General features: G+C 53.3%; 1 protein-coding gene across 1 annotated transcript; it reads left to right on the top strand.

The window, feature by feature from the left end:
- Positions 1-5,534: 5,534 nt before the first annotated feature.
- ADORA2B (adenosine A2b receptor) lies at positions 5,535-22,689 on the top strand. Its single transcript, XM_086475133.1, has 2 exons — positions 5,535-5,907; positions 21,816-22,689. The coding sequence occupies exons 1-2, from the start codon at positions 5,543-5,545 to the stop codon at positions 22,507-22,509; spliced, it is 1,059 nt and encodes a 352-aa protein (XP_086331259.1). The 5' UTR covers positions 5,535-5,542; the 3' UTR covers positions 22,510-22,689.
- The last annotated feature ends 245 nt before the right edge of the window (positions 22,690-22,934 follow it).

Genomic DNA, 22,934 nt, shown 5'->3' with positions numbered 1-22,934 from the left:
CCCTGGGCTTCCCACTGCCGATGCTGGCCTGGAAACAACAACGCTTCCTATTGATCTCCCTGGGGAAACTGGCTGTACCAGCTCCACCAACATCAGAGGCAACTGGGCCCAGTACCTGCTGGGAGCCCTGTGCAGGTGAGACCTTGGAACCAGAGCTCAGCACTGTAGGGCTTCATACGCTCTTGGCTTGAGCTGCAGCTTTCATTTAAAAATACTGCTGGAAGAGGTACTTGGCTATTCATCATAGGAGGTGGTTAGTACATAAAATCAAACGCAGAGGTAAATTAAAAATTTCTTCAAAATGGTACCCTTGTACCCTTGCCTCTGCTCAGCCAAAATCCTTCCTTTTTAATTTCACCGCTGTTTATAGTTTATTTTTTTCAGTCTTGTGGTGACTTTTTTGTTTTCTAATGAAAGGTGTAAGATATAACCCACAATTTCTAAAGAATTCACACACCTGCATTGTTACAAGATGAGTTCTTGCAGATAATTTAAGCACCAGTTTTGAATTTTGGGATAATACACATTTATTATCTGGCAATGACCCTGGGGACTAGGAAAATCCGAGTTTGTTGATCCGCAGTTTACAATCTTACTGTAGTTTTTCTGTTTAGTTTTCCAAGGATTTTGCAGACTAACTGACGTCTCCAGTACGGAAATAGTTTTCTCTGGAATTTCACTCTCCGCTTTCCCGGTTTCTTCCACAAAAAAGCCTACAGCTGCAAACCTCACCTTTGGTCATTCACCTCCATCATTGTTTACTTCAGAGCTCATCTGGAATCTTTGACATGCAAATGCTCAGCACAGCAATGCAGGCAATAAATATTCAGGCTGAGCTGAGTACTTGTTTCACCTGCCTGCATACCAGGTTAGCCTCAAAAATCCTGTTCCCTTCACCTAGCTTGTGTAGACTGCTCGCAGTTCAACCCGTCATTGGCTGTACCACTTTGAAGAGGGCTTGCTTTTGTACCTGCTGCGTGGTTTACAGGTTATATTGTGTCTTGGGAATCCTTTCTTGGAGTCAGGTTCAGGACAAGCTATGTCTTGTCCTGCAAAACAACTCAGAAGTGCTAATGAAGACTTGAGTGGTAATGGGGATTCACAAGGCAGCGCCAGCTCTGCCAGGCTGATGGTTTCTGTTTAGCAAGTTGTGGGTGAGGTCTGCTGCCCTGGCAGTCAGACACAGCCATGTGACAGAAGGAGCTGGTTCTTTCTCCAGCTCCTCATGTCCACCTTGCAAATCCCTGCCATCACCACTGTCACTAGCCGTTTCCTTCACCGATAGCCCTTGCAGGGGAGACAAGTGGTGAAAGGAGGTTAGAAATGCAAGTGTCTCCAGGGGAGACAGGTCTGTGGAGGCTTGTACTGAGGTGTCCTGGTGAGGTCCAGAGGAAGAGAGGACCTCCGAGCCTCTGTGGACATCGAAGGGCACATGCCATGACACGTGACTGTGCCACAGCCTATATTCTAAACCAGGGCTTGTTCAGAAAGCCCTGGGGGCTCCCTCTGTCCGTCCTCCTTATCTCCCTGACTTCCCTTTCTACGGGCAGTTTTGGGACAGAGCTGCCCCTTCATGGAAGGGGATGGCTAGTGGCTGCTTTGCTTGTGAAGCCATGAGGAGCAGGGCTAATGCCTTCTGCCACCCCAGAGCCAGTTCTACTCAACACCTCAGCGCGCTCGGGTCAATGAAGGGTTGCCAAAGTCAGTATGATGGATGTGCCTGTAGCAGCAAGACAAGTGAACTTTTTGTCTGGTATCCTTTTTTTTTTTCCCCGTTTTTGATATCTGGAAGGTGTCAGTGTCCCTTTGAAGCAGAGACTCTCCCGCTTCAGTGCTCATTACTCTGTTTAATGTGCACTTAGTGTCTGAGGAGGCAAATCTGGCTGCAGCCCCAGCAAGAACATCCCCGCTGCCACTGACTCAGGAGCTTTTCTTTGTGTTTATCGACTTGTCCCCCAGGTCTGTCCAGGCCCCTTGTCCAGTTTACGGAGAGATGTGTGTTGGTGGGGCTCCTCACCGGTTCTTTGTGGCTGGGCCAAGAGCACTGAAGGTGTCAAGGCAGAGATTGCTGGGGAAGTCCTCAGTGGAGCCCGAGACTGCGCAGAGGCACAGAGGCCTCACACAAAAGAGATCACAGAGGGCTGCAGGAAACACACGGCCTCCAAAGCGGCAGCTCTGCTCCCCCGGGGACTGCAGCGACAGAAGGAACAGCACGTACGAGGTTGGTGGGCTTCTGCCAAACCACAGAGACACGGGCTATGGCCACACCAGGGCGCTGATCCTGTCTCCCACTGCATCGCCATTCATAACGTGAGATCTGTTTAAATCTGTTTCCCTCTGAACAAAAGAGCCAGGTTGGTTTTCACACTTGAAAGCAGCAGACTGGGGCTGGTGCTGTTCCCTACACGAGTGTTGAGAGGCAAATCCCTAGAGTAAAATAGACTCCGGGAAAATAATAGTAATGGTGATTCACTTGTCTCTGACATCTCAGCATCCAACGGTGCTCCAGTGACCTGTTGCTGTGTTATTATTACGCTCCGGTTCTTGAATGGATTCCGCAAGCTGCAAGCTTTGGGCTATATTTACCTTGCTAATCGTGTGACCGCCTGGCTCCTTTACAGGCTCCAGTATATAAATATGCACCTTATCACCTACGGGCGATACATTCCTCCATCCTCAGAGCCCCAAGAAGTGCAGAGTTTCACAATGCCTGCTCAGATGATTACTTTCCAAGGCCAGCGCATTCAGTCTGTATTTAATGGTAGGGTGCACAATGCCATATATTTTAAAACAGGGCTCAAAGAATGCAGCTGGAGGGCAGGGTCGGTGTCTCTGGCTGGGAACGGGCTCATCCTACTCTTACTGCCAGCGGGATTTAACCACGTTTGGTACAACAGAGCTGAGCACGCTTGTCCTTGGCTCCACTTGCAGCGAAGTTGTATTCGGAGTAAGTTCAGTTGCATCAGTTAACACCAGAACAAACCACTGGACCTTGGCAAAGGCTTCACTGCTTTGGAGAGCCATGAATCTGTGTAACGCAAAATCCCCGGTATTCACAGTGCCTCACTACCTGCCTCGCAGACGGACCTTGCCCAGAACAACCTATTCATCAGAATCTGAAATAATGGATTCTCTGTCCATGTCTGTCTTGAAAAACCACAATTTCCCATGTCTCAGCCTGTGAAAAGTACTTCCATGATCACAAAAGCAGATCCGTTCGTAATAAAATGTATCCACTGCAGAAAGTTAATTCTTGTCTCACTGAAGGGCTATAAAGCAGCAGAAGCTTCTGTTGGCACATGTTTTAGAGCTAGGAGAACGACGTGTAAAAACCCTGATGTAAATCCATTGCTTTGGGGGGAAAAGTGCTTTTCCATGATAGTTTACCATTGTTTACATGATTATAACAGGCTCTGCATGAGGGAAGCTACACTCATCCCAAAATAAACCAAACCAGTGTAGGCAAGTTTAAGATCCAGCCAGAGCTGAGAAAGATGGAGCAGCCTGACCTGGGGAGGGGGTGTGTGTGCACCCTCTCCTCAAAACTCTGTCTCTCCTTTCAGTGCAGTCCCAGGCAGACACCAAGGTTTGAATCACAGGCGTTACGTGCTTGTCCGTTAGCACCGTCCTGAGAATCAGTCCGTCCTTTGTGACAGCAAAGTGCTTGGAGGATACGAGGTGTGAAGGTCTTAGGTGGGAGGACAAGGGGCAGCGACACTCCCCAAAGGCAGATCCTTTTGTCTAAAAGGAGCAAAGGGGACCTTGCTGTAGGAATTAAATGTGCTGCAGACATGGCTTTCCTTCAGCATCCTGGTCATCCTCAAGCATTTTGCTCCTGAGATGTCCACCTTGAAAAGAATTACTTCATTCAATATGAACGAGGAGTTCCCCCTTCGTATCCTTCTGACCCAAAGCAGTGCTGGTCAATGAGAGTGATTCCATTTACACCGTGTCCATAAAAACAATTTTGATCCTGTTTTTCCCGTGTGTTTTTGTGTTGCTTTAACTTTGGATCCCCAGAAAGCTTTCCCTTCCATGGGATTTCATTTCCAAATTTGTTTAAAAAAAAAAAAGAAAAAAGGCAGTTTCTTTTGCTTTCTGTTTGCTACGGCAAGGTTTATTATTGTTTATTTATTTGTATTTTTTCCTAGTTTCTCTCCTGGATTATTTAGTACTGCTAGATGCCACAAAACCAGTGTGAAGCTCAGCCTCTGATCTGGTTGTGTTTTGATGGTGAACACAATATGAAGCATAAAAGCCATGATGAAAAGGTAAGTAGTTATTAAATTATATTTATCTTCATATTGTCTGCTGGTTTTAGGATCCACCAGCACAGACAAACCCTTTCTTTGGCGATTGCATCAGGTTTTAATTTTTTCCAAGCTCCTTAGACCTCAACTCAACTACTGTGAGTAATAGCATTTGCTAATCCGTGGTATTTTGCCATTTTCTGACATCAGGAAATGTCATATTGCGTGATAACTGTCCACAGACTGGGTGCTGTCATGACTTTTGTGAAATCTTTTACTTTTGCTGAGCTCGTGGGGATTTTTCTCCATGTGGCAACACCGCCAGCGGTGTCCCAACAGACTATAGCAACACCTGCGCCCTCGGCGCGATGGGCGACAGCGAGCCGGAGCCTTCGGGCCAACTTTGCTCTCCTCGTTTGGCCAAACCACCCTCGGTGGGCTGCAGCCCCTCGCCCTGAAAACACCCGTGGTGGGCGCCCGGTCCGGCGCCTCGCCCACCCGCTGGGGGGTGCTGGGTCTGAGGGGTGCGGGGGTGCCGGGACCGGGTGGGGTGGGGGTGCTGTCCTGGGGTGCAGGGCTCTAGGAGGGGCTGGGGTGCGGGGAGTGCCGTCCTGGGGTGCGGGGGTTGCCGGGGCCGGGCGGTGCGGGGGGTGCCGTCCCGGGGTGCGGGGATCCCGTCCCGGGGTGCGGGGGGTGCCGGAGCCGGGCGGTGCGGTGATTCCGTCCCGGGGTGCGGGGGGTGCCGGAGCCGGGCGGTGCGGGGGTCCCGTCCGGGGGTGCGGGGGTGCAGGGGGTGCCGTCCCGGGGCCCGCCGGTTCTCGGCCAATCGGCTCGTTGCCGCGCACTCCCCGCCCCGCTCGCCCCATGTGCAGAAATAGCCCCGCCGCGGCCGGCAGCGGCTTTTCCGCGGGCGAGCGGGGGGGGCGGCCGAGCATCCCCCGGCGGAGCGGAGCGGAGCGGCGGGGCCGTCCCGTCCCGTCCCGTCCCGCCCCGAGGTGCCGGCGGATGGCCCCGCGGCGGGCGGGCCCGGCGGCGGGCGGGCGGTGAGCGGTGCCCGGGCGGCGAGCGGAGCCCCGCGGGAGCGCGGCCGCGGATGCCCCGCGGGGGCCGGGCGGTGCGGGCAGCGGGGGGCAGCGGCCCGGGGCTCGCCGCGCCCCTCCGGCCCCCGAGGCGGCGGCGGCCGGGCGGGAGGCGGCGGTGAGCCCGGCGATGGGTGTTTCTCTGCGGGAGGCGCTGCCCCGCGGCCTGCGGGTACCTGCGGACGGGCGCCCGGGGGAACGCGCCTCTTCCTCATGAACGGCTCCAGCTCCTCGCCCTGGGCTCTCGCCATGGGCACGATGAAAACCACCTATATCGTGCTGGAACTGATCATCGCCGTGCTGTCTATCGCTGGCAACGTCCTGGTCTGCTGGGCCGTGGCCATCAACAGTACCTTGAAGAACGCCACCAACTATTTCCTGGTGTCCCTGGCGGTGGCTGATATCGCCGTGGGGTTGTTAGCCATCCCTTTCGCCATCACCATCAGCATCGGATTCCACGTGGATTTTCACAGCTGCCTCTTCTTCGCCTGCTTCGTGCTGGTGCTGACCCAAAGCTCCATTTTCAGCTTGCTGGCCGTGGCCATCGACAGGTATCTGGCTATTAAGATCCCGCTGAGGTAAGAGACTGGAGTGGATGCAGGTAGCCGCATTCCCTGACAGCCCAGACCTAGCGTGCAGGAACTTCTAGTCTCTAGTGTTGCTGTCACAGGTGGTGATGAAAAGAGAGGTTTTGCACTCGCTTGCTGCGGGACGGGGCTCAGGTTTTCAGTATCCTGCCTCTTACTTCCAAATATACCTGGGAGCTCAGTGGCTTGAGGGTGTTTGTCTTGGGAGGGTCAGTGGCTTCCTGCGGGGGGGGGGGGGGGGGGGGGGGCTATACAGCGATGTAGTAGTGTGCTGGGGCTAATCTATGTAGGTATTTATCCAGTCCCTATTGTTGTGGTGCCTGGGCATCTCCCAGGTAATTAAATATAGGAGCAACAACTCTTTCTCCTACTTCGCAGCCTATTAAAGAAGTAGTTTTACAGGCTGTGCTGTAAGAGCTCTTGTCTCTCACTGAGCTGAGGTCACATTGCTTGCAGAAAGGCTGAAAGTCATCTTAAATAGATCTTAATACCACTTTGTACATACTTCGCGTTTTCAGCTGGGACTAGAGTATAACCAGGCTGTCCTCCTGTTTTTAGAGGGTTATAATGAATGGATTGAAAGCACAATTTGTTGCATCTAGAAAGGCTGAAACCATATTCCAGTGCTTGCGTACGTACCTTTTCCTTCTGAGTGCTTACAGTGAGCGAGTGTATAGATCAGTAAATGTCAGAAGGTGTCAGCTCTGTCCATACACTGTGAAAGCAGAAGAGGGAAGGAGAAAGGATTCAGACCTCAGATTTCAGAATTTTACAGTTTAGACTTTCATCCAAGTGCAGTATCAAAGACACAAATCGTTTTTCTTCTAATTCATGGGACAGTGCAATATACTGGAGCAAAATACCCTGAGTACCTTTTACAGGCACTTTGCCGGTGAGTTGGTGCAGCAGCTTCCTTAAGCTTAAGTGCACCAAAACCCTGGCTTTGCATTACAAGTGACCTGAGTCCATTAGTCTCGGTCTCCTTCATGTCTCTGTCATCCCTCACTGAGAATAAGATACCAGTGGAGCCCCACTGGGGAGTCCAGGACTGCTTGGGGACTGCTCAGAAGTGGAGGCTGTGGAGAAGCAGGGGAGATTTGGCATAGGGACCTCAGCTGAACTGTGTAAGCTCCAGCTTTCCCAGGTTCTGTTCGTCTCTGGTATCTCTCTTGCACTAGCGAGGAATCCACCCTAAAAAGACTTAAACAAAACCACCCTTCACCCTGTTCTGGCACCTTGCATTGGAGAACTCCCATCAGTTGGGCAAAAATTAGTCATCAGGCAGATGATAAAAACTGGTAGTGGAAATGCTTGGCTGTGGGTGTCATCGGAGCGCAGCGCATAGAAATTCCACGGGATGTAGAGTAAGCGAGAGCCGGGCTGCAGCCCTGGTCAGGAGGGAGCAGGGGCAGAGCAGTTCCGATTGCTGCCAGCATCTCTGAACCCGGCTGCTGACCTTCCCAGCCGCCCGGCTGGACTTGGAGACACACGTTGGCTCCGGATAACGCTCTGGTGCCGGTTCCCTTTGTTCGTTTGGGGCTTTCTCAGGATGGGGGCTGGCGGCACAGCAGCAGCTACAGAAGCAGGTTGGATTTTTTGAGTTTCCGTTTAATCGCACCACCCGCCCCATCAGGCTGTTCGAGCTGGGCTGTAACTCTTTTCCTTTGTACCACAAGTGCTTTTTGCGGCGCTTGGCTGAGGAAGTTGAATCTTGTGAGATCTGTTTCTACTCCGCTGGAATCCAGGGCGAGAGCAGCAGATCAGAAGTGCTCTGAGGGGATCGTTTCCACGCTTGCAGAAGGGAAGTGGTTTTGCCAACTGACAAACTAGCAAGTATTTCCTCCACTCTCTTTCTTTTTTCACAGTCCTGGTCTCTAGCAGGTTTGCTGGACTCTCCATGAGGTCAGTTCATGCACCTGTGTGGGATGAGTCCCAGGGCAGTTTTGCCTTGCTTCGGGATCCTTTCCCAACATCTCTTTTTCACCTCGTGTTAGGCCAAATCTTTTATTCCATTTGCGCAAACGTCTTTATTCCTGTGAGTGCTTTCTGGCTGGACACATACGGCCCCTTCAGCTGTAAATGGAGATCAAGGAGTCCCATCCTAGCCTGGTCTGAAGTGTGAAGTTTGGATTAAACTTGGTCTTGGCATTGAGACCCATTTCTTTGCTCTCAGAGATGACCAGTAAGTAAAACTCCTTTAAAAGGAGGGGGTTTCTCACTGCTAGGAGTGCAGTGCAATGGGTGGGTCATTGCTTTGCCAACAGGAGATTTAGGGACTGGTACTGAAAGGCTGGTTTTATTTGTACAGCCAAGACCAAAAGAGGACAGAGGTTATAAAACTACGTTGGCAAAACGCTTCTCTGCAGCAGTAGGGTTTTCCAGCCAAGGCTTGGTTAGAGCTGCCGCCTCAGCATCGTTATTCCCGAGATGCTCCATAGCGCTGCCAGCAGCGAGGGGGAAGGACCTTGTCCGGCCACCCGCTCTAGGTCGGTGCACGCGCCGTTTCTGGAAGGAGGTTTGTGCTGTGGAAAGGCAAAGCTGGTCATCAGTTTGTAGTGATGGCGACCTTAGGAAAAGCTTTTTTCATGACAAGGCTCATTCTGGAGACCAATGCGGAGGCTGATAACAGGCCCTGAAGTATTAAATGTTTAAGAAAATGATTGTACCCAGCCCTGTCTAGCAATTACAGTAAATAACTGCAGACAAATGTCCCTGTCGCATCCACCAGCTCCCCGTGGAAGCCTCTGCAGGGACATTGAGAACTGACTGTGCCATATCATTTAATACTATTTCAGGGCTATTTGAGTGCACCAAGAGGCTGGGCAGGCCTGCAGGCTGGGGGGGGGGGGGGGCACAGGAGAAGTTCGCATTACAGCCAGGCTAATAATGGATTTTTCAGTTCTGTGGCTGAACCAAAAAATCCCATGGGGAAGAGGAAAATTGTTTCAAACTGAAACAGCGACGTTTGGAGGTTTCGGTGAAACAAAGTGATCCTGACCAACCTGGCAGATTTTTGAGTCGCTGAACCCTTCTGATGTTGCTGTGCTGCTTTTTGAAATGGCAACATCCTTGTTGGAAAGGAACTAATGAATTCTCATCTAGACAATTGCAGAACAAAAGTCTTATAACTTTTAAAATGGTGTTTTAGAACCCTCCCTCTTCTGGCTAAAAATATTTGTTGAATTTGACCTGAAGCCATGAATTCTTTTTGTCCCTTGAAACTCTTATTTTGTTTGTTGTTTTTTGACAAATTTGCCGTTTGTGGAGGAGCCCCCACCCGTGCTGCCCACTTCATGCGGCTGCAGCTCTGAGCCCTTTCCCGGGTTCCTTCTGCCCTGGCTGGTGTGCCAGGACACAACCTCTTGTCTTCAGACACGCTCTAACCCAACCTTGCTCGAACCCCTCCTGCACCCCAGTGCTTCCGACCAGGCAGTGCTGCTGCCTGCGCGTGCCCGTCCCTGTGCCCCAGGTACATGGCACCGTCCCTGCTCTCGTCTGCCAGCCTGACCCCCCATCCCGAAAGCTCGCTCGCCCACAGCACCTCCTCCAAGCAGAACAGCACAGCCAGGCAACTGAGCACCTTTCAGCAGCAGTAAATCCATCCTGCGGAGCGTTTGGCACAAGAGCGGTGCCAGGCTTTCGCTCTCTGGCTTTCTCCAGGGCTGGATTTCACCCCAGTAGCTTCAAGCCAAAGAAGATTTGTAGGTGGAATAAAATCTTTCCCTTTTATTTGCATTAACCAAAATCCTTTGGCGTGGCTAATGATTGTAGGTACGGATAGATGCCTGGAACAAATGTGTGAAGAGTTAGGGAAGGAGGAGAGTATCTGTATTTAGAGAGCGAAAGGAGAATGAAACACCCTGTGCAACATCACACTACGTGTGTCCTTGTCTGGCTGGTAAACTCCTGCAGAACAGTGAACGTTGTGCTGCTGCTGCCTACCTGGCAAACACCCCAGCTGACGTGGAGGGAAAATTAGACCTGACTGCCTGCGATTTGAGCTGATCTGGTGCTTGTTCTTCCTCCCTGGATTTAGTTCTCTCCTGTCTTCAATTTTATCCATAGCAGAAGTGCAAGGCTGATGTTCCTAGGCAGCTCTACCATGAACTAGAACAGGGTATCCATGACCATGCCCTCTCCCTTTCTGCACCTCGCTGCCCCCCCTGCAGCCAGAGCATCCACTCTTCGATCATGATCTGTCAATGGTGTTGCACTGCTCTGCCAGTCTCCCACATGAGCTGCTGCCCCTCTTATCTATGGCATGACGAAGGCAACAGTCCAGCTTGTTTGTGCTCTCCTCATGGGGACAACAGTCCAAAATTTGAACTGTTATTGCTCTTATCTGATCCTTATAGCTGTGTAATGTCCTTTCTCGAGGTGGGTTGGCTGATGCTTTTATGGCTGCCTGCCCTCACTGTGCCCTGATGCTGCAGAGGAGGGGGTTCCCTCTGTGTTTTCCAGCAAAGAATTGTTCCTGGATTCCTTTCAAACTCCCAGCGTGTTCCTCAGCAGAGCAAACTGGTGGGTATTTATGGCAGGTGGAAGGGCTGGAGCCACTGGGAAGGAGAGAAAATCCTCTTCAGAACTCTGGTCTTCACCTGCCGTTTTCTGTGTGCCATCTATGACACGCAGAATTGCAGCTGCTCTTCCTTCTTCTGCCCTTGCTTTGTTTCCTTTCCGAAGGGAAATCCTTGCATTGCCCTTCATCTGAACTCCCAGGCGTGTTTGGCTGTTCATGGGTGGCTCCTACGCACGGTGCCCGATCCTGAGACCTGAGCCGCACGGGAGGCATCGTTATTCCAGAGCAGTGGATGCTCTGCCTCCCCCGTCCGTCAGACGTCCGTGCCTGGCCAAGGTTATCATCGATTAATGAACTTAATGTGCAAGAAACCTGTCAAATGTGCCCGAGTGCTGTGGGCAGGAGGGCTGGCATGTCCACTTGAGCAACGGAGCTGCCACATCTTTAGGGAAGCTCATGTCAGCTGAGCTCGACTGAGGCAGAATGTTGGGGGGTTTGTGCTGCAGCTGGGGGCCGGCAGCGCCCGCTCGCCTGGCCGTGGGTCCCGCAGGGCTGCTGCTCGCTCCGGGCTTCGGATGCAGCCGACTCTGGACACAGAAGCACAATAGAAAAATCAGAAATAATTGCACGTGCCCTCGTGGCCATAAACCAGAGCGGGGAAATCACAGCTATTTTTAGTTGGGAGCAGCCTCGTTTCCTTTAGATGCATGTCCCAAATTTTTATGTCTTCTCCCACCTCGGGGGTCACTTCACTCCCAAAAAGCAAAAATCCTGACAGGAAGGGAATTAATTGTCTTTGAGACCTCTGCCCTGACACAGCTCCTGCAGAGGCTGGGGGCTAGCAGGGGTGCAGGGAGCTGTGGCTGAGACCTAGTTTCCAGGCTGTTGGCTGAGGGCACTGATCTCTGGGCTGAGCCAGAACCCAGAGCTTTGGGTTTAGGAGCTTTTTTCAGTTTTGGACGGCTCATTCTATAAAAAATGCAGGTTAATTTTTAGATGAAAAAAGCAGCTTTTGAAATCCGGCAGAGTTTTGCTCCAGAAGACATTTTGACCTCTCTGCAAAAAATATTATTAAACCAAAATGCTTTCACAACAAGCTGTTTTATTTTGCAGTTAAAACTTTTTGCTTTGTTAATTAATGTGCTTGTTCTTGGGGGTTTTATGAATTTGCTGTTTGTCGTAGCAATGAGGCCAGCCCGCGAAACTGAGGCTTGTAGGAGTGTTCTGCCCCGGCCCTTGGCTACACCGGGCAGTCACTATGTGTGTGTGGGGGGCGTTGAGGCTCATTATTCTATCTGGTCTGCAAGATGCCAGGAATCAGCGATGCCAGCTGTGCCTACAGCTGTGCCATTCTTCTCCCCTCCCCACCGTCTCTTGCGGCTTTGCGAAGTCCGACGACGGGCTCAGGGAATCTGTATGTGCCAAAGCGCGGATTATCTCCTAATCCTATGGATGACATCAGGCCTGGGCATGAGCCGCAAATAACCCGCGAGTACATCAGTGGGTGTGTGTGTCTGTGCCCTTACACTCACCCTTGGGTGCCATGTGGGCGCCGGCGCGTCACAGCACTGCGGAGCTGCTGGACCCGCCGGGGGCAAGGGACAGAGCGCCGTCCCTGCAGGACCAGCTGCGCAGGCGGATCGGTGCCGCCGTGGTCCTGCAGCCCTTTCCAATGTACTGTGCATCAGCACCCATCGCCCCGCGCCCCAGCCCTCACACCCTCCCTCCCACCCACACCCCGGTCCCGGGTTCCCAGGAGCGCGGTGCTGTGGGGGCGGCTGGTGGCCCCGTCCTCCCTCCCCTGGGGTTCAGACCCGTCGGTCTCTTCCATGAGCTTTGCCCATCGTGCTGCCATGGCGGAGCTGGTGCGCGGGGGCTGGATGTTGCGGCGCCAGCTGGTTCGAACCCGGCTGCGTCTGGACATGGGAGCGAGGACAGGATGGGTGCCTTGAGCTGCCGGAGCACCCTGGGAGGGGGCACGGGTGGGTGAGTGGTGCTGGGCTTGGTGCTGACCACACAAGATCCACCAGCCCTTGGGAAGAAGCCCAGGGCTCTGCAGGGAAGGCGGATGAGCAGCAACTTGCTAGGCCAGTGGTTTGGGGCCTTTGGGAAGGGCTTTAGCACCCGTTTCATTACAGAAGGGGTGATCCAGCAGAGATCTGCCATCTCCCCACCCTTATCTGTTATCTGAGCGAGCAGGGCACTAGGCACCTGGGAGGGGTAGCGGCCGCACCACGCTCCATGTACAGGATCACACCCAGGAGCTGTGAATCGTAGCTCCTATCTCGCCTCGACCAGCTGCCTTTAACTCAGCTGCCCCAGTGCTGCACATCTGAGGTCTGACCGCTCTGGGAGTTTTGGAATGACAAAAATTCTCAGCCCCAGGGGCAGATAATGTGGGGCTTCAGAGCCCTGGAGGGAGGGTGGTGCCGAGGAAGAGCTCGGGAGGGCTGCAGGCTCCTCGACCCTGCCGTCTTGGGTACGGAGAACTGAACTTTTGTGCTCCAGGACTCAGAAATACCCTGTGGAGCATGAAGGGCTGGTATTGCACACATGGGCGTCTTGAGGCAGCTGCTTATGTTTTGATGTCGCCGGTTGTTGGAGGGTGAGGGCCGCTGAGCTCATTTCCTTCCTGTGCTCCGGGGGCTCTGCAGACCTCCGGCAGTCCCCCGGCACCACGCGTGTTCACAGCAGCGTGGGGCTGCCCAGCTCGGGCAGGGAGCCCACAGCTTGCCCTGCACGCCCCGCTCGTACCCTGTGTGTCATAGTTCGGTTTTCAGTCACCTTTTCTCATCCCATCAGGGTCGAGAGCTGGCTGGGGCTGGGGCTGCAGACAGAAACCAGAGTAGCGAATGCAAATCCTGCCTGGGTGCAGGCTGCTGTGAAAGGGTGTGTGTGAGAGAAACCTTCACACATCAGCATCGCAGGTGCTGTTGGCGTTCAACAAGTGCACAGCTCTGTGCCCCCTCCCACAGCTCCCCGCCTCGCAGCAGCCTGAGCTGCAATTTCCCTTCTTAATCCTCCAGATTAAGCTGTTTGCAGGTGCTTTGGGCCAAAACTGCACTCTCCTGCATTTCTCCTTCCCACATTCCCGGTCCTGCAAACACGATGCCCATCCCTGAGCCACTGCTGTGCTGGCAGCGGCAGGGCAGAGGTGCCAGCCTGCGTGGAGAGGTGTGTGGGGATAAAAGGGGGTGAGGCAGGAGCTGGGGGCTGTAGAGGACAGCCTTCACCCTCCCAGCTGCTCTGCCTCCACCCCAGGGAAGGAGGAGTTCACAGGAGGGATAAGCACATGGGTGTGGATATCTTGCTGGGAGGGTTTTAAACCTGCAGGCACTTGATAGTCCAAGCTTGCAGGCTGCAGGACCTGGTGTGGTTGTAGCCTGTATGGGGTGGGCCAGCACAAATGGGTACCCAGGGGTCCAGAACGTTCCCCTCCATATGTCCAGCTCATCCCAAGAGACATCACCATGGCTGGGTGTGAAGCACAGGTGGGTTTTGTCTATTTTGTCCCGGGAAGAGTAATTTAAAGTCTTCATAACTGGGGAGCAGTTTAACTTGGGGGCTGCAAACAGGTTTGCTTCTGACTGGCAGACATCCCCCATCCTCACCTTCGTCTGGGAGCAGCTGATGGCCAATGTCCACCCAAGGGCTCATCTTCAGCCAGGACTGCTTCATCCGGCTCTCTGTGCTGCTCTTTGTGCCTTTCTCTGCCTCACATCTCTGTGACTCTGCTCCCAGGTGGAATTGCTTCCCAGCGAGCAAACACTCACTACGGCAGGTCTGGGGCAGTCCCAGCCCCTGACAGCCTCTGCTCACCCACTTAGTTCAAAATCACCTAGCTTTTATTTCAGACTAAGGCTGAAAATGCCGTATAACATAAATAAAGCAAGCCCTGGAGAAAGTTAAGGTCTCTCAGTCTTTAAATGCTTTTTAGTGATCCTCTAAATCTAAAAATGAAGCATTGCAGCCTGTGACCTCTCTGGTTAGGTGCCCTAAGCAGGAATGGAACCCTGACAGCACCGGGAGGCGAGGAGGCGGTCGTTCCTCCTCGCTCTGTGCGGGCGGAAGCCAAGACGGAGCTGGGCTCCCCGAGCATCGGGGCTCAGAGCAGCACCCACACCCCGGCCTCGCTTTTCGAGACAAGGCTTGCGCAGCAGCCTGCAGCCGGGCTCTGCCCTGGGAGGGCCGGCTGTGCTTGTTTGCATGTCAGCACCCAGGGCTGCACAACAGCAGGGTTGCCTGCCCAGCGCGGGGTGCTCCATGGTGGGTGGGGGTGCTCGTGGGGGTGCTGCCCGGTGGGTGCGTGCTCTGGGCACTGGGAGCTGGGGAGGGCTGTCACCCTGCGAGCGCTCGCGTCTTCCCATTCAGCTTTTCCCGAGAGGTTAAGGATGGCCGTGAGCCAGCATCTTACGGCACGTTCAGGGGCCATATCCAGCCCCTGGAGGGTGGGTGCACGGGGGCTGAGCTGCTGCGGCCGCTGAGGTTTCCCATGAAGGCACCAGGCAGTGGGAGCGGTGCTGCCAGCCAGAAATGGACGGCGCTGAGCGGTGCCTCCTGCCCCTCCCCATAACCCCGTACCCTCACCTGAGCTGCGGGTGCTGGCGTGTGTGCAGCAACCCGCCCAGCGGAAGGCCGGGAGTGCGAGAGGGGGACACTGCTGCTGTCCCCCGCACACAATAGGGACAGATGTGGGAGGAAGCGATTTGTCTACGCCTGGACATGGCCAGACGCAGATGTTCTGCTTCCTCGGCTGATACCGTAACCGCTAGTCAGATTTCTCACTCACCGCCAACTCCTTCCTGGTGAAAAAGCACAGTTTTTTCTACACCACCCCCCGCCCCCCCCCCCCCCCCCCCCCAAGGTGCAATTTATGATTCATTTAAAATGTCCTGCCAAGATATTTCAGCTGGTATGTGATCTCCATTCCATGGCTGTGCGTGGAGCAAACAGAACGGCAGCGATGGTGCTTGTTTCATGCTGTTACAGCTAAAAAAAAAAATTAAAAAAAAAAAAAGAGCAAGATGCAAAGTACATCTGCAAGTTGATGACAAGGATACAATGCTTGGCAGCCAAACCGCTCTCTCCCCTTGTGAATGGAGGTGTCTGTGTATTTTCCTTCACACTTAAAATAGAAACATGTAAGTTATCGCTGCTTGTTTGTGTCAGGGCACCTGCGTAGTCCAAGTTCTGCAAAGTCTCCATCTGCTCACCTCCCTGCGTCCGGCAGCCTGGGCACAGGGCAGAAGAGGGAGGGAAGCAGGGGGAGCAATGGGGAGCACCCCCAGGGCTCCCTCAGAGCTCTGGGCATGGGGAGTGCCGAGGGGACCCAAGCTGGCTGCAGCGTCCCTTGCACAGCCATCACACCCTTGTCTCCCCGCCGGTCCCATCGGCTGTGGCCTCAGCGCCGGACACCTGACAGTTTAGGGTTTAAGCACTGAAATTGCTCATCAAAGGCTGATCCTGCGCTGGGGCTTGGCAGTGGGAGAACTGGCCCAAAACATCTTGAGCAGAGCAGCGCCCTCCATCAGGCTGGGGTGCAGGGACGCTGGTGTCACTGCAGCTCTGCTGAGGGACACAGGTCTGTCCTGCCAGCAAGGGGCTGGCATAGAGTGAGGTTGGCACAGAACATTTGCATGTTTAGAGCCTTGCCTGATTCCCAGTGCTCCCCTGCACCATCCCAGAGACTCTGAAGGTGCCAGGACAAGGATTGGGACCCTCCTGGTTCTTCCAACATCCCCATTCAAATGTTTGGACTAAGAAAGCCTGGGAGGCTCCATCATGAGAGAAAATTTTCTTGCTGGAAAAGTTAATGCTGCAACTTCAGCGTTGTGTTACACACACAAGGCAAGCATTGAAACACCCGGTGTCCATGTGCACCTTTCACAAGCACAGCCTGGCAGCCCTGCAGCCTTTTGAGGGCTGCTGGTGAGACAAAGTCTGACCAAGGAGCGTGGATTTCTCCTAACACCTTTTTGTTGGTAGAAGCTGCATCTTGGCCAGTCTCAGGGATTTTTACGCAAGCACCCAGCCAGGACAGGGGACAGCAATAATGCCTGGGTGGGTGGACACCCTATTGCAGATGTCTGAAGAGCCAGGACCCACAGTGTATTTGCCAGGTACCAGCTGCAGGTCTCCAGACCGTGGCAGAGATGGTGGAGCTCATTTTTGTGTCTTCACCAGTGGCTTAGTAGCAGGGGGTAGGGAAGGACTTTGGGAACAGGGCTGCCATGGTGAACAAATGTAAGGGGGTCGTGCCACTCTGCAGGTGACAAACGGGTCACCTCCTGCCTGCCTGTCCCTGGGTGGGATAAGGGCTGCGTGGTCGAACGCTGCCCAGCGTGGCAGACCCTGCACCACAGCACTGATGACCACATGGTGGCAAGTGCTGATGCAGTTTCTCAGCTTGCAGATCACCCTTTCATTCAGCAACCCATCTCAGGTGTTCAGTAAAACAAACTATTTGCTATCGCCTCCGCTCTTGGCTAACCTCAGGTTTATTTGCTCAGTCATTTATCAGCCAGGGCCCAGGCCAGCATCATGGTCAGGGCCACCATCAGACTCCACCAAGCACCAGGAGAGCAGGTGTGTGGCACCACAGTGTCCTGACCTGTTCATCCTTCTGGGCTGCTCGGGGATGGCAGGGGATTCTCCCCCATTCCTGCTCTGTGAGGATAAATAATGTGGGAATAATAGTCCCCTTCCAGGCTCCAGGCTGTTGCTGCCTTCTGGCCCACGGCTGATCACCCCAAACGCTGAATTAAGCCTTGGCTGCTGCGATACGCTCCTCGTTTGACGGGAGCTCAGGGGCCGCAGTGCCCCTGCTTGGGTGATCTCCACGGGGTCACTGCAGGGGTTGGTGGGGAGATGCCGGGTACGTGCAGGACATGACTCAGTTCCTGCCAGTCGGGAGCCAAACTCCTGCACGGGAGAGGCCGGGCTGGCTGCAGGCTGGCAGCGCGTCCTGCTCCGCTCCAGCTGGGCTTAGCAATGCCTGCCTGGGTGTCTTGGCTGGTATCCAGCTCCAGCAAATAGCAGTAGAAATGCAATGAGAGCTGTTGGGGAAAAAACCCAAACCCTGACTATGCTGCCAACCAGAGGCACGGTGCCTGGAGCATGCAGAGAGCCTTCCTGCACCCTGTACAACTCTGTCGCGTTGGTGGTTGCCACGATGCTCTTCCAGAAAAGCCATGGACCTTGCTGAGCCATCGCCGAAGTGGAGGGGCCACAGGCGACGGTGATGTCTGCTGGGCGAAGGGCACCATCTCCCGTCGATGGGCCAGCTCCAGGGACCTCTCCGGCCTCAGTGGCAGAGCGGTTGCTCACTCCATGGCCTGGTGGCGGGGCAGAGCTGTGCTGTGCCCTGGCCGAAGCCTCTGCCGCTGGCCCGTTTTGGTGACGGCACAGCAGGTGCAGCGCCGGCAGCCTGGCACTTGTACAAGATACACCAGTGGGTCAGAGCCATGCTGTAAAAGCAGCTGAACTTTCCTTAAGGTATTTGACCTACTGCAGCCTGGGCTGTGTGACCACGGTCTGGTGGAAAATGTGTGGTTGCATACGTCAGAAGAACAGAAAGCTGCATCACTCCATGATGGCAGCACAGTGGGGACGGCACTGGGGCTGCTGCAGCATGTCCACTGCGGGGGCACTGGGTGGGAGCTGGGATAATTAGCTGCTTGATGATGATTACACCAGTAAAGACACTTTTCCTGGCGGTGTAAAAGGAACTAATGCATTGCCAGGTTATTTAATCTCAATAAATCATTTTAAAATATTCAGCTGTTATTTACATTAAAGCAACATTTGATGCCTCTGGGCAGAAACACAGAGGAGATTCAATATTTGCTATACATTAATTGAGCAGACTTAGGTGAGTAAATTTACTTTAATAGTTTTTTGCCTAATAATATTAGGCCTGAAAGGGAATGAAGGAGGGGTTTGCTGGAGCATTCAGAGCAGTGAAAATCTGTTTGTTCCTCACTGTCTGATCATGTTTTAGTGAGCTCAGGAAAGAAGTTGAGTCTCAGTTGTCTTATAGCCCCTGCCTGCTTTTCTCGATGGTGGTTTATGACAGGGGTTGCAGTTGTGTGCGGTGGTTTGCTAACGAGGCTCTTGGTACCTTGAGCTGGTAATAGTTTCGCACTTCTTTATTTTAACCTCTGTTAGCTTAAGGCAGTGTCCCACCAAGTAAGTGTATTAAGGTAATAACAAGGTAATTAATGAACAATTTTAGAGCATCGAACTATCCCAAATTTCACCTTGTTCTCTTCTGGCTGGTGCCTCCGCGACCAGCTGTGACCCTTCTCTGTAGTCACGGCAGCGACCAACATCGTTACCTGGAATCAAGCCACTGAATGGAGAGATGCTGGGAGGAACTGGCAATGTGTCCCTGCAAAAATAAAGAGCTAATCTAAGGAGTGCCGTCGTTCATTGTGAATAACCACCTCCACCTCAATGAGCACCATCTCCTCCCGGTGCTGACAGGCCTGCAGGCCTCTTCATGGCCCAGCTCTGGCTCTTGCAGACACGGAGAGCAGCACATTTTGCCATCTCCTTCCCTCAGAAGGGGCCCCCACTTAACTGTGATCTTGGCTGCAGCTCTGCTGTGCGCGCTGGGGAAGAGCGAGCAACTCAAATAAACATGCCACCATTACAGCCACTGGGAAACTAAGTGACTTCTTAACTGGTTCTGTAAAACTGCATGCTGAGCCTTATCTTCGCAGAAGTGTTCAGGAGAAGAGCAGCTGGAAGAAGCCTTATGTGGAGGCATGTGTTTCCAGCAAGAGGCAGCACAGAACATCACCAGCCTGGAGCGGCGCGGTGGACACCGGCCTCAGCACGGCACACTGCGCCACGGCGGCTCTTCCTTGTGCTCCTGCGCGCAGCCTGCCTCAGGCACACAAAGCTCTTGGCCCTTCGGTTTCTGACCAGCGGTCTCTTTTGCATTTTCCAGTCTCGCTACAGTAGTTTTTGGGATGCGACATGACTGAGGCAGCAAAGAAGGAGCTGAAGTGATCCACTAAGCGTGAATAGCACAAGCCAAGGAGCTTCAGTTTTTTGATTCCCACGTGCAGAGCTGTAGGGCGGCAGCAGCTCTTGGTGCTCCTACAGCACTGACTAAGCTTGGCCAACGTCACAGCTCGAGACTCAGACTTTGCCAAGAGATCGGATTTCTGGGAACTTGCTCCGAATCAAATCTTAACGTTTTCAAGCCCCACAACCCCAGACCAGCTCTGGCTCCTGAAAACAGGCACTTACCACAGGGTTGTGAAAGTGATGGGCTTGGCCTCAGTGAGGCCCTGTCTGATAACTTCTCCTCTTCTGAAGCAGGAATACTTTGTAATAATGAGAGAAAAGTGCAGGGGAAACCCCTGCCCATTAGCCATCTACCCCGTGGAGGTGTTCACAGTTCAGCAGCGCCTAAATGTGGCCGCTGCTCCCGCATCCTCTCAGCCAGCCTCGGCCATGCCCGAAGTGAGCCCTGCTCCGCAGCGGCCACCCAGAAGGAGCCGAGGGCTCCCCTCAGCCCCTCTTTGCCTCCCAGTTGATGCTGGCAGCCCCACCACTTACCCTCCTGTCTTTGCAGCTTGCAGGAGGAGAGGGACGCACGGCTCGCACGGAGGCGACGGCAGCGTGATTCACAGGCACAGCTGCGGTTCTGTGGGAATAAAACCCTCCCCTGCCTCACGGGCCGGAAGAAAATCAGAACAAACGTTCTTAGGAAAGGAGGAGCAGGGTAGCCAAGCCAGAGTAAACAAGCACTGAGAGAAGGGTGTGGGAAGGGGGGGACATGCGTGTCAGCCAGCAGACACTAACTGGCTGTGGAGAAGATGGTAACGGGTTTCTCATGGTGTCTTTCAGGCAGTTGCTGGTTCTTCGTATCTCCAGAAAGCCATCCAACTGATGCTTTGATGTTGGCATCTGGTCTGGTTGCACCCAAACCAGCCTGACTTTTGGTGCTTTAGGTTCCAGCTCCGTTTGTGTCTCTGAGCATCAGTCACAACCTTTGTTTTCTTGGCCGTGGAGGCACCCCGTCCGTGGGGTTAGGAAAGGTGTGGCTCTGCACCTCTCAGCACTGCATCAGCTTGTCCCTGGGCCACTGTGGAGCTTCTTTCTAACACATGTGGGAGCAGCAGGCGCCCAAGGAAGGAGTCTACTTAAACATCTGGATCTTTACAAGCAGTCATGGTGGGTCAGAGGAGAACAAGCATCACTGCACAACAGCAGCTACGCATGGTTGTACGGTTTCACCCCACTGACGACTTCAGCAGCTGCAGGTCCGAGTCTGTGTGGCTTCAGGACGTCTCGATGGCGCACGTCCTACCGAATTGGTACGTCACATCCACGAGCAGTGGAGGCCAACACCAGCCCCAGGAGCTCGGCGAAGCTGCCCGCGTCAGCGCTGTCGATGGAGGATGCGAATAGCAGGGACATCAAATGGGAGGAGAAGAGCCCAGTGTCCCCGGCTCCCAGCTCCCAGCTCCAGGCCTGGATGCAAGACTCTGAATGGAGACACAAACCCTAACTTGTAATTCTCCTAAGCAATCCATCATTAGCAGTTGCTTTCAGAGGCTGGCTCAGAAGAGGCTTTCAGGGTATTTGTTATCCAGCCACAACAAGCTTGTGTGGGCTGCAGTCTGGCATGTGAAAGCCAGGAATCACACCGTTTGGGAAACTAGTAGGATCCCTGTTTTCCACACACTTGTGCAATTCCCATCTTAGTGTATAAGGTAGCATGGGAAGGGACATCACACTACGGGACAGCTGCAGTCTCCAGTGAAAGTCAGCATTGCTGCAGGCATAAGCACAGCCCAAGCTGAAGCAAGCTGGCTGTGGTATAAAGGCTGTAAGTGTGTGGTGATGCTGGTTAAGTCTTTCACTACTGATTACAGTGTAGAACTGAGAGCCAGCATTGTCTCAGCTGTAACAGGTCAGCCCAGAAGTTCATGTAACCCAGTAGCATGCCCTGGCGTGCCCAGCAGTGGATGCTCAGAGCAAGAGAGTATGTTGGTGGTTACAGAGTGAGCCTTCCCTGTGTTCTTGCCCTCCTTGTAGTTAGTGGTTTAGGCTCATGCGATGATAAAGCCTGTTTGAAGACTCCAAGTCCTTGCCTCCTACTGAAGGATGTTCGCGGGCAGGGGCGGTGCTTGGCACCTCTCAGGAATAGTAACTGAATCACCTCCCCAAATCACTTTTCGTAGGTGCAGAGCACCGGTGAGATTTTTTTACCCCTCCGGTGATCACAGAGGTGAGGTTCCTGCGTGGGTGTGGGTGGGGCTTTTGTGGCATTAGCCAAAATGCTGGTGACTTTAACTGCAGGGAAGTCATGAGCGCTCATTTATTTAATGGCTCTATCTCGGTTTTGTTCTCGATGCTGTAGGTATAATAGTCTGGTGACTGGCAAGCGGGCAAGAGGACTCATTGCTGTGCTGTGGCTCCTGTCCTTTGGAATTGGACTGACCCCGCTTATGGGCTGGAATAAAGCCATAAGTGGCTGTCCCAACGCCACCAAAGAGACAGGGGCTGACACCGGGCCAGAGCACCATGGCTGCTTCATCTCGTGCCTCTTTGAGAATGTGGTGACGATGAGCTACATGGTGTACTTCAACTTCTTCGGCTGCGTGCTGCTTCCACTTGTTATCATGCTGGGAATCTACATTAAGATATTCATGGTCGCCTGCAAACAGTTGCACCAGATTGAACTGATGGGCAACTCCAGGACCACACTGCAGAAGGAGATCCACGCAGCCAAGTCTCTGGCCATCATTGTAGGACTTTTTGCCTTCTGTTGGCTGCCCTTGCATATCTTGAACTGCATCACTCACTTCCACGAGGAGTTCTCCAAATCCAAGCCTGAGTGGGTGATGTATATGGCCATCATCCTCTCCCATGCCAACTCTGTCATCAATCCCATCATCTATGCCTACAGGATCAGGGACTTCCGCTACACCTTCCGCAAGATCATTTCCAAGATCCTCTGTAAGACGGACGACTTCCCCAAGTGCGCCGCTGACAACAACCAGCACCTGACTGCCACCAACATTAACTCCCCAGTAGCCTCTGTGACCATATGACCTTGCACGTCCTGCTCCGAGGAATTTCCAGTCTGTCCCTGACACTACCTGTCCCTGTGCCTATGTGAACAGTTGCAGCTAACTCCTAGGGGAGTGCGCAGAGATGACCACTATGCAGTTATACAGCTGTATTTTTTTTTTAATTATTATTTTTGTAATTAACGTAGTGCCTCCTAGAGGAATAACCTGACCGGGGAGACTGCGTGCAGCTCACCCTCAGCTGTAAACCCGGGTTACCTGAGTGCTGGTGATCGTATTGTGTTTCCTTTCCAGGTCAGACATTGACTGTGGAAGACCCACCTGCTGGGGGTGTTTCCCCAATTGTGCTGCTCATGTCCAGTCCTAGGATCTTTGTTTTAATTATTATTATTTTTTTTAATCTTTTGATTCATTTAGGAGTAATATTTTGTGTCTGTTTCTAAGTT

The sequence above is a fragment of the Leptosomus discolor genome, chromosome 18 (genome assembly GCF_034619465.1).
Source record: "Leptosomus discolor isolate bLepDis1 chromosome 18, bLepDis1.hap2, whole genome shotgun sequence".
Taxonomy (NCBI): domain Eukaryota; kingdom Metazoa; phylum Chordata; class Aves; order Leptosomiformes; family Leptosomidae; genus Leptosomus; species Leptosomus discolor.
Note: the sequence above shows the minus strand (reverse complement) of the source record. Positions and strands in the feature narration are given on the sequence as shown.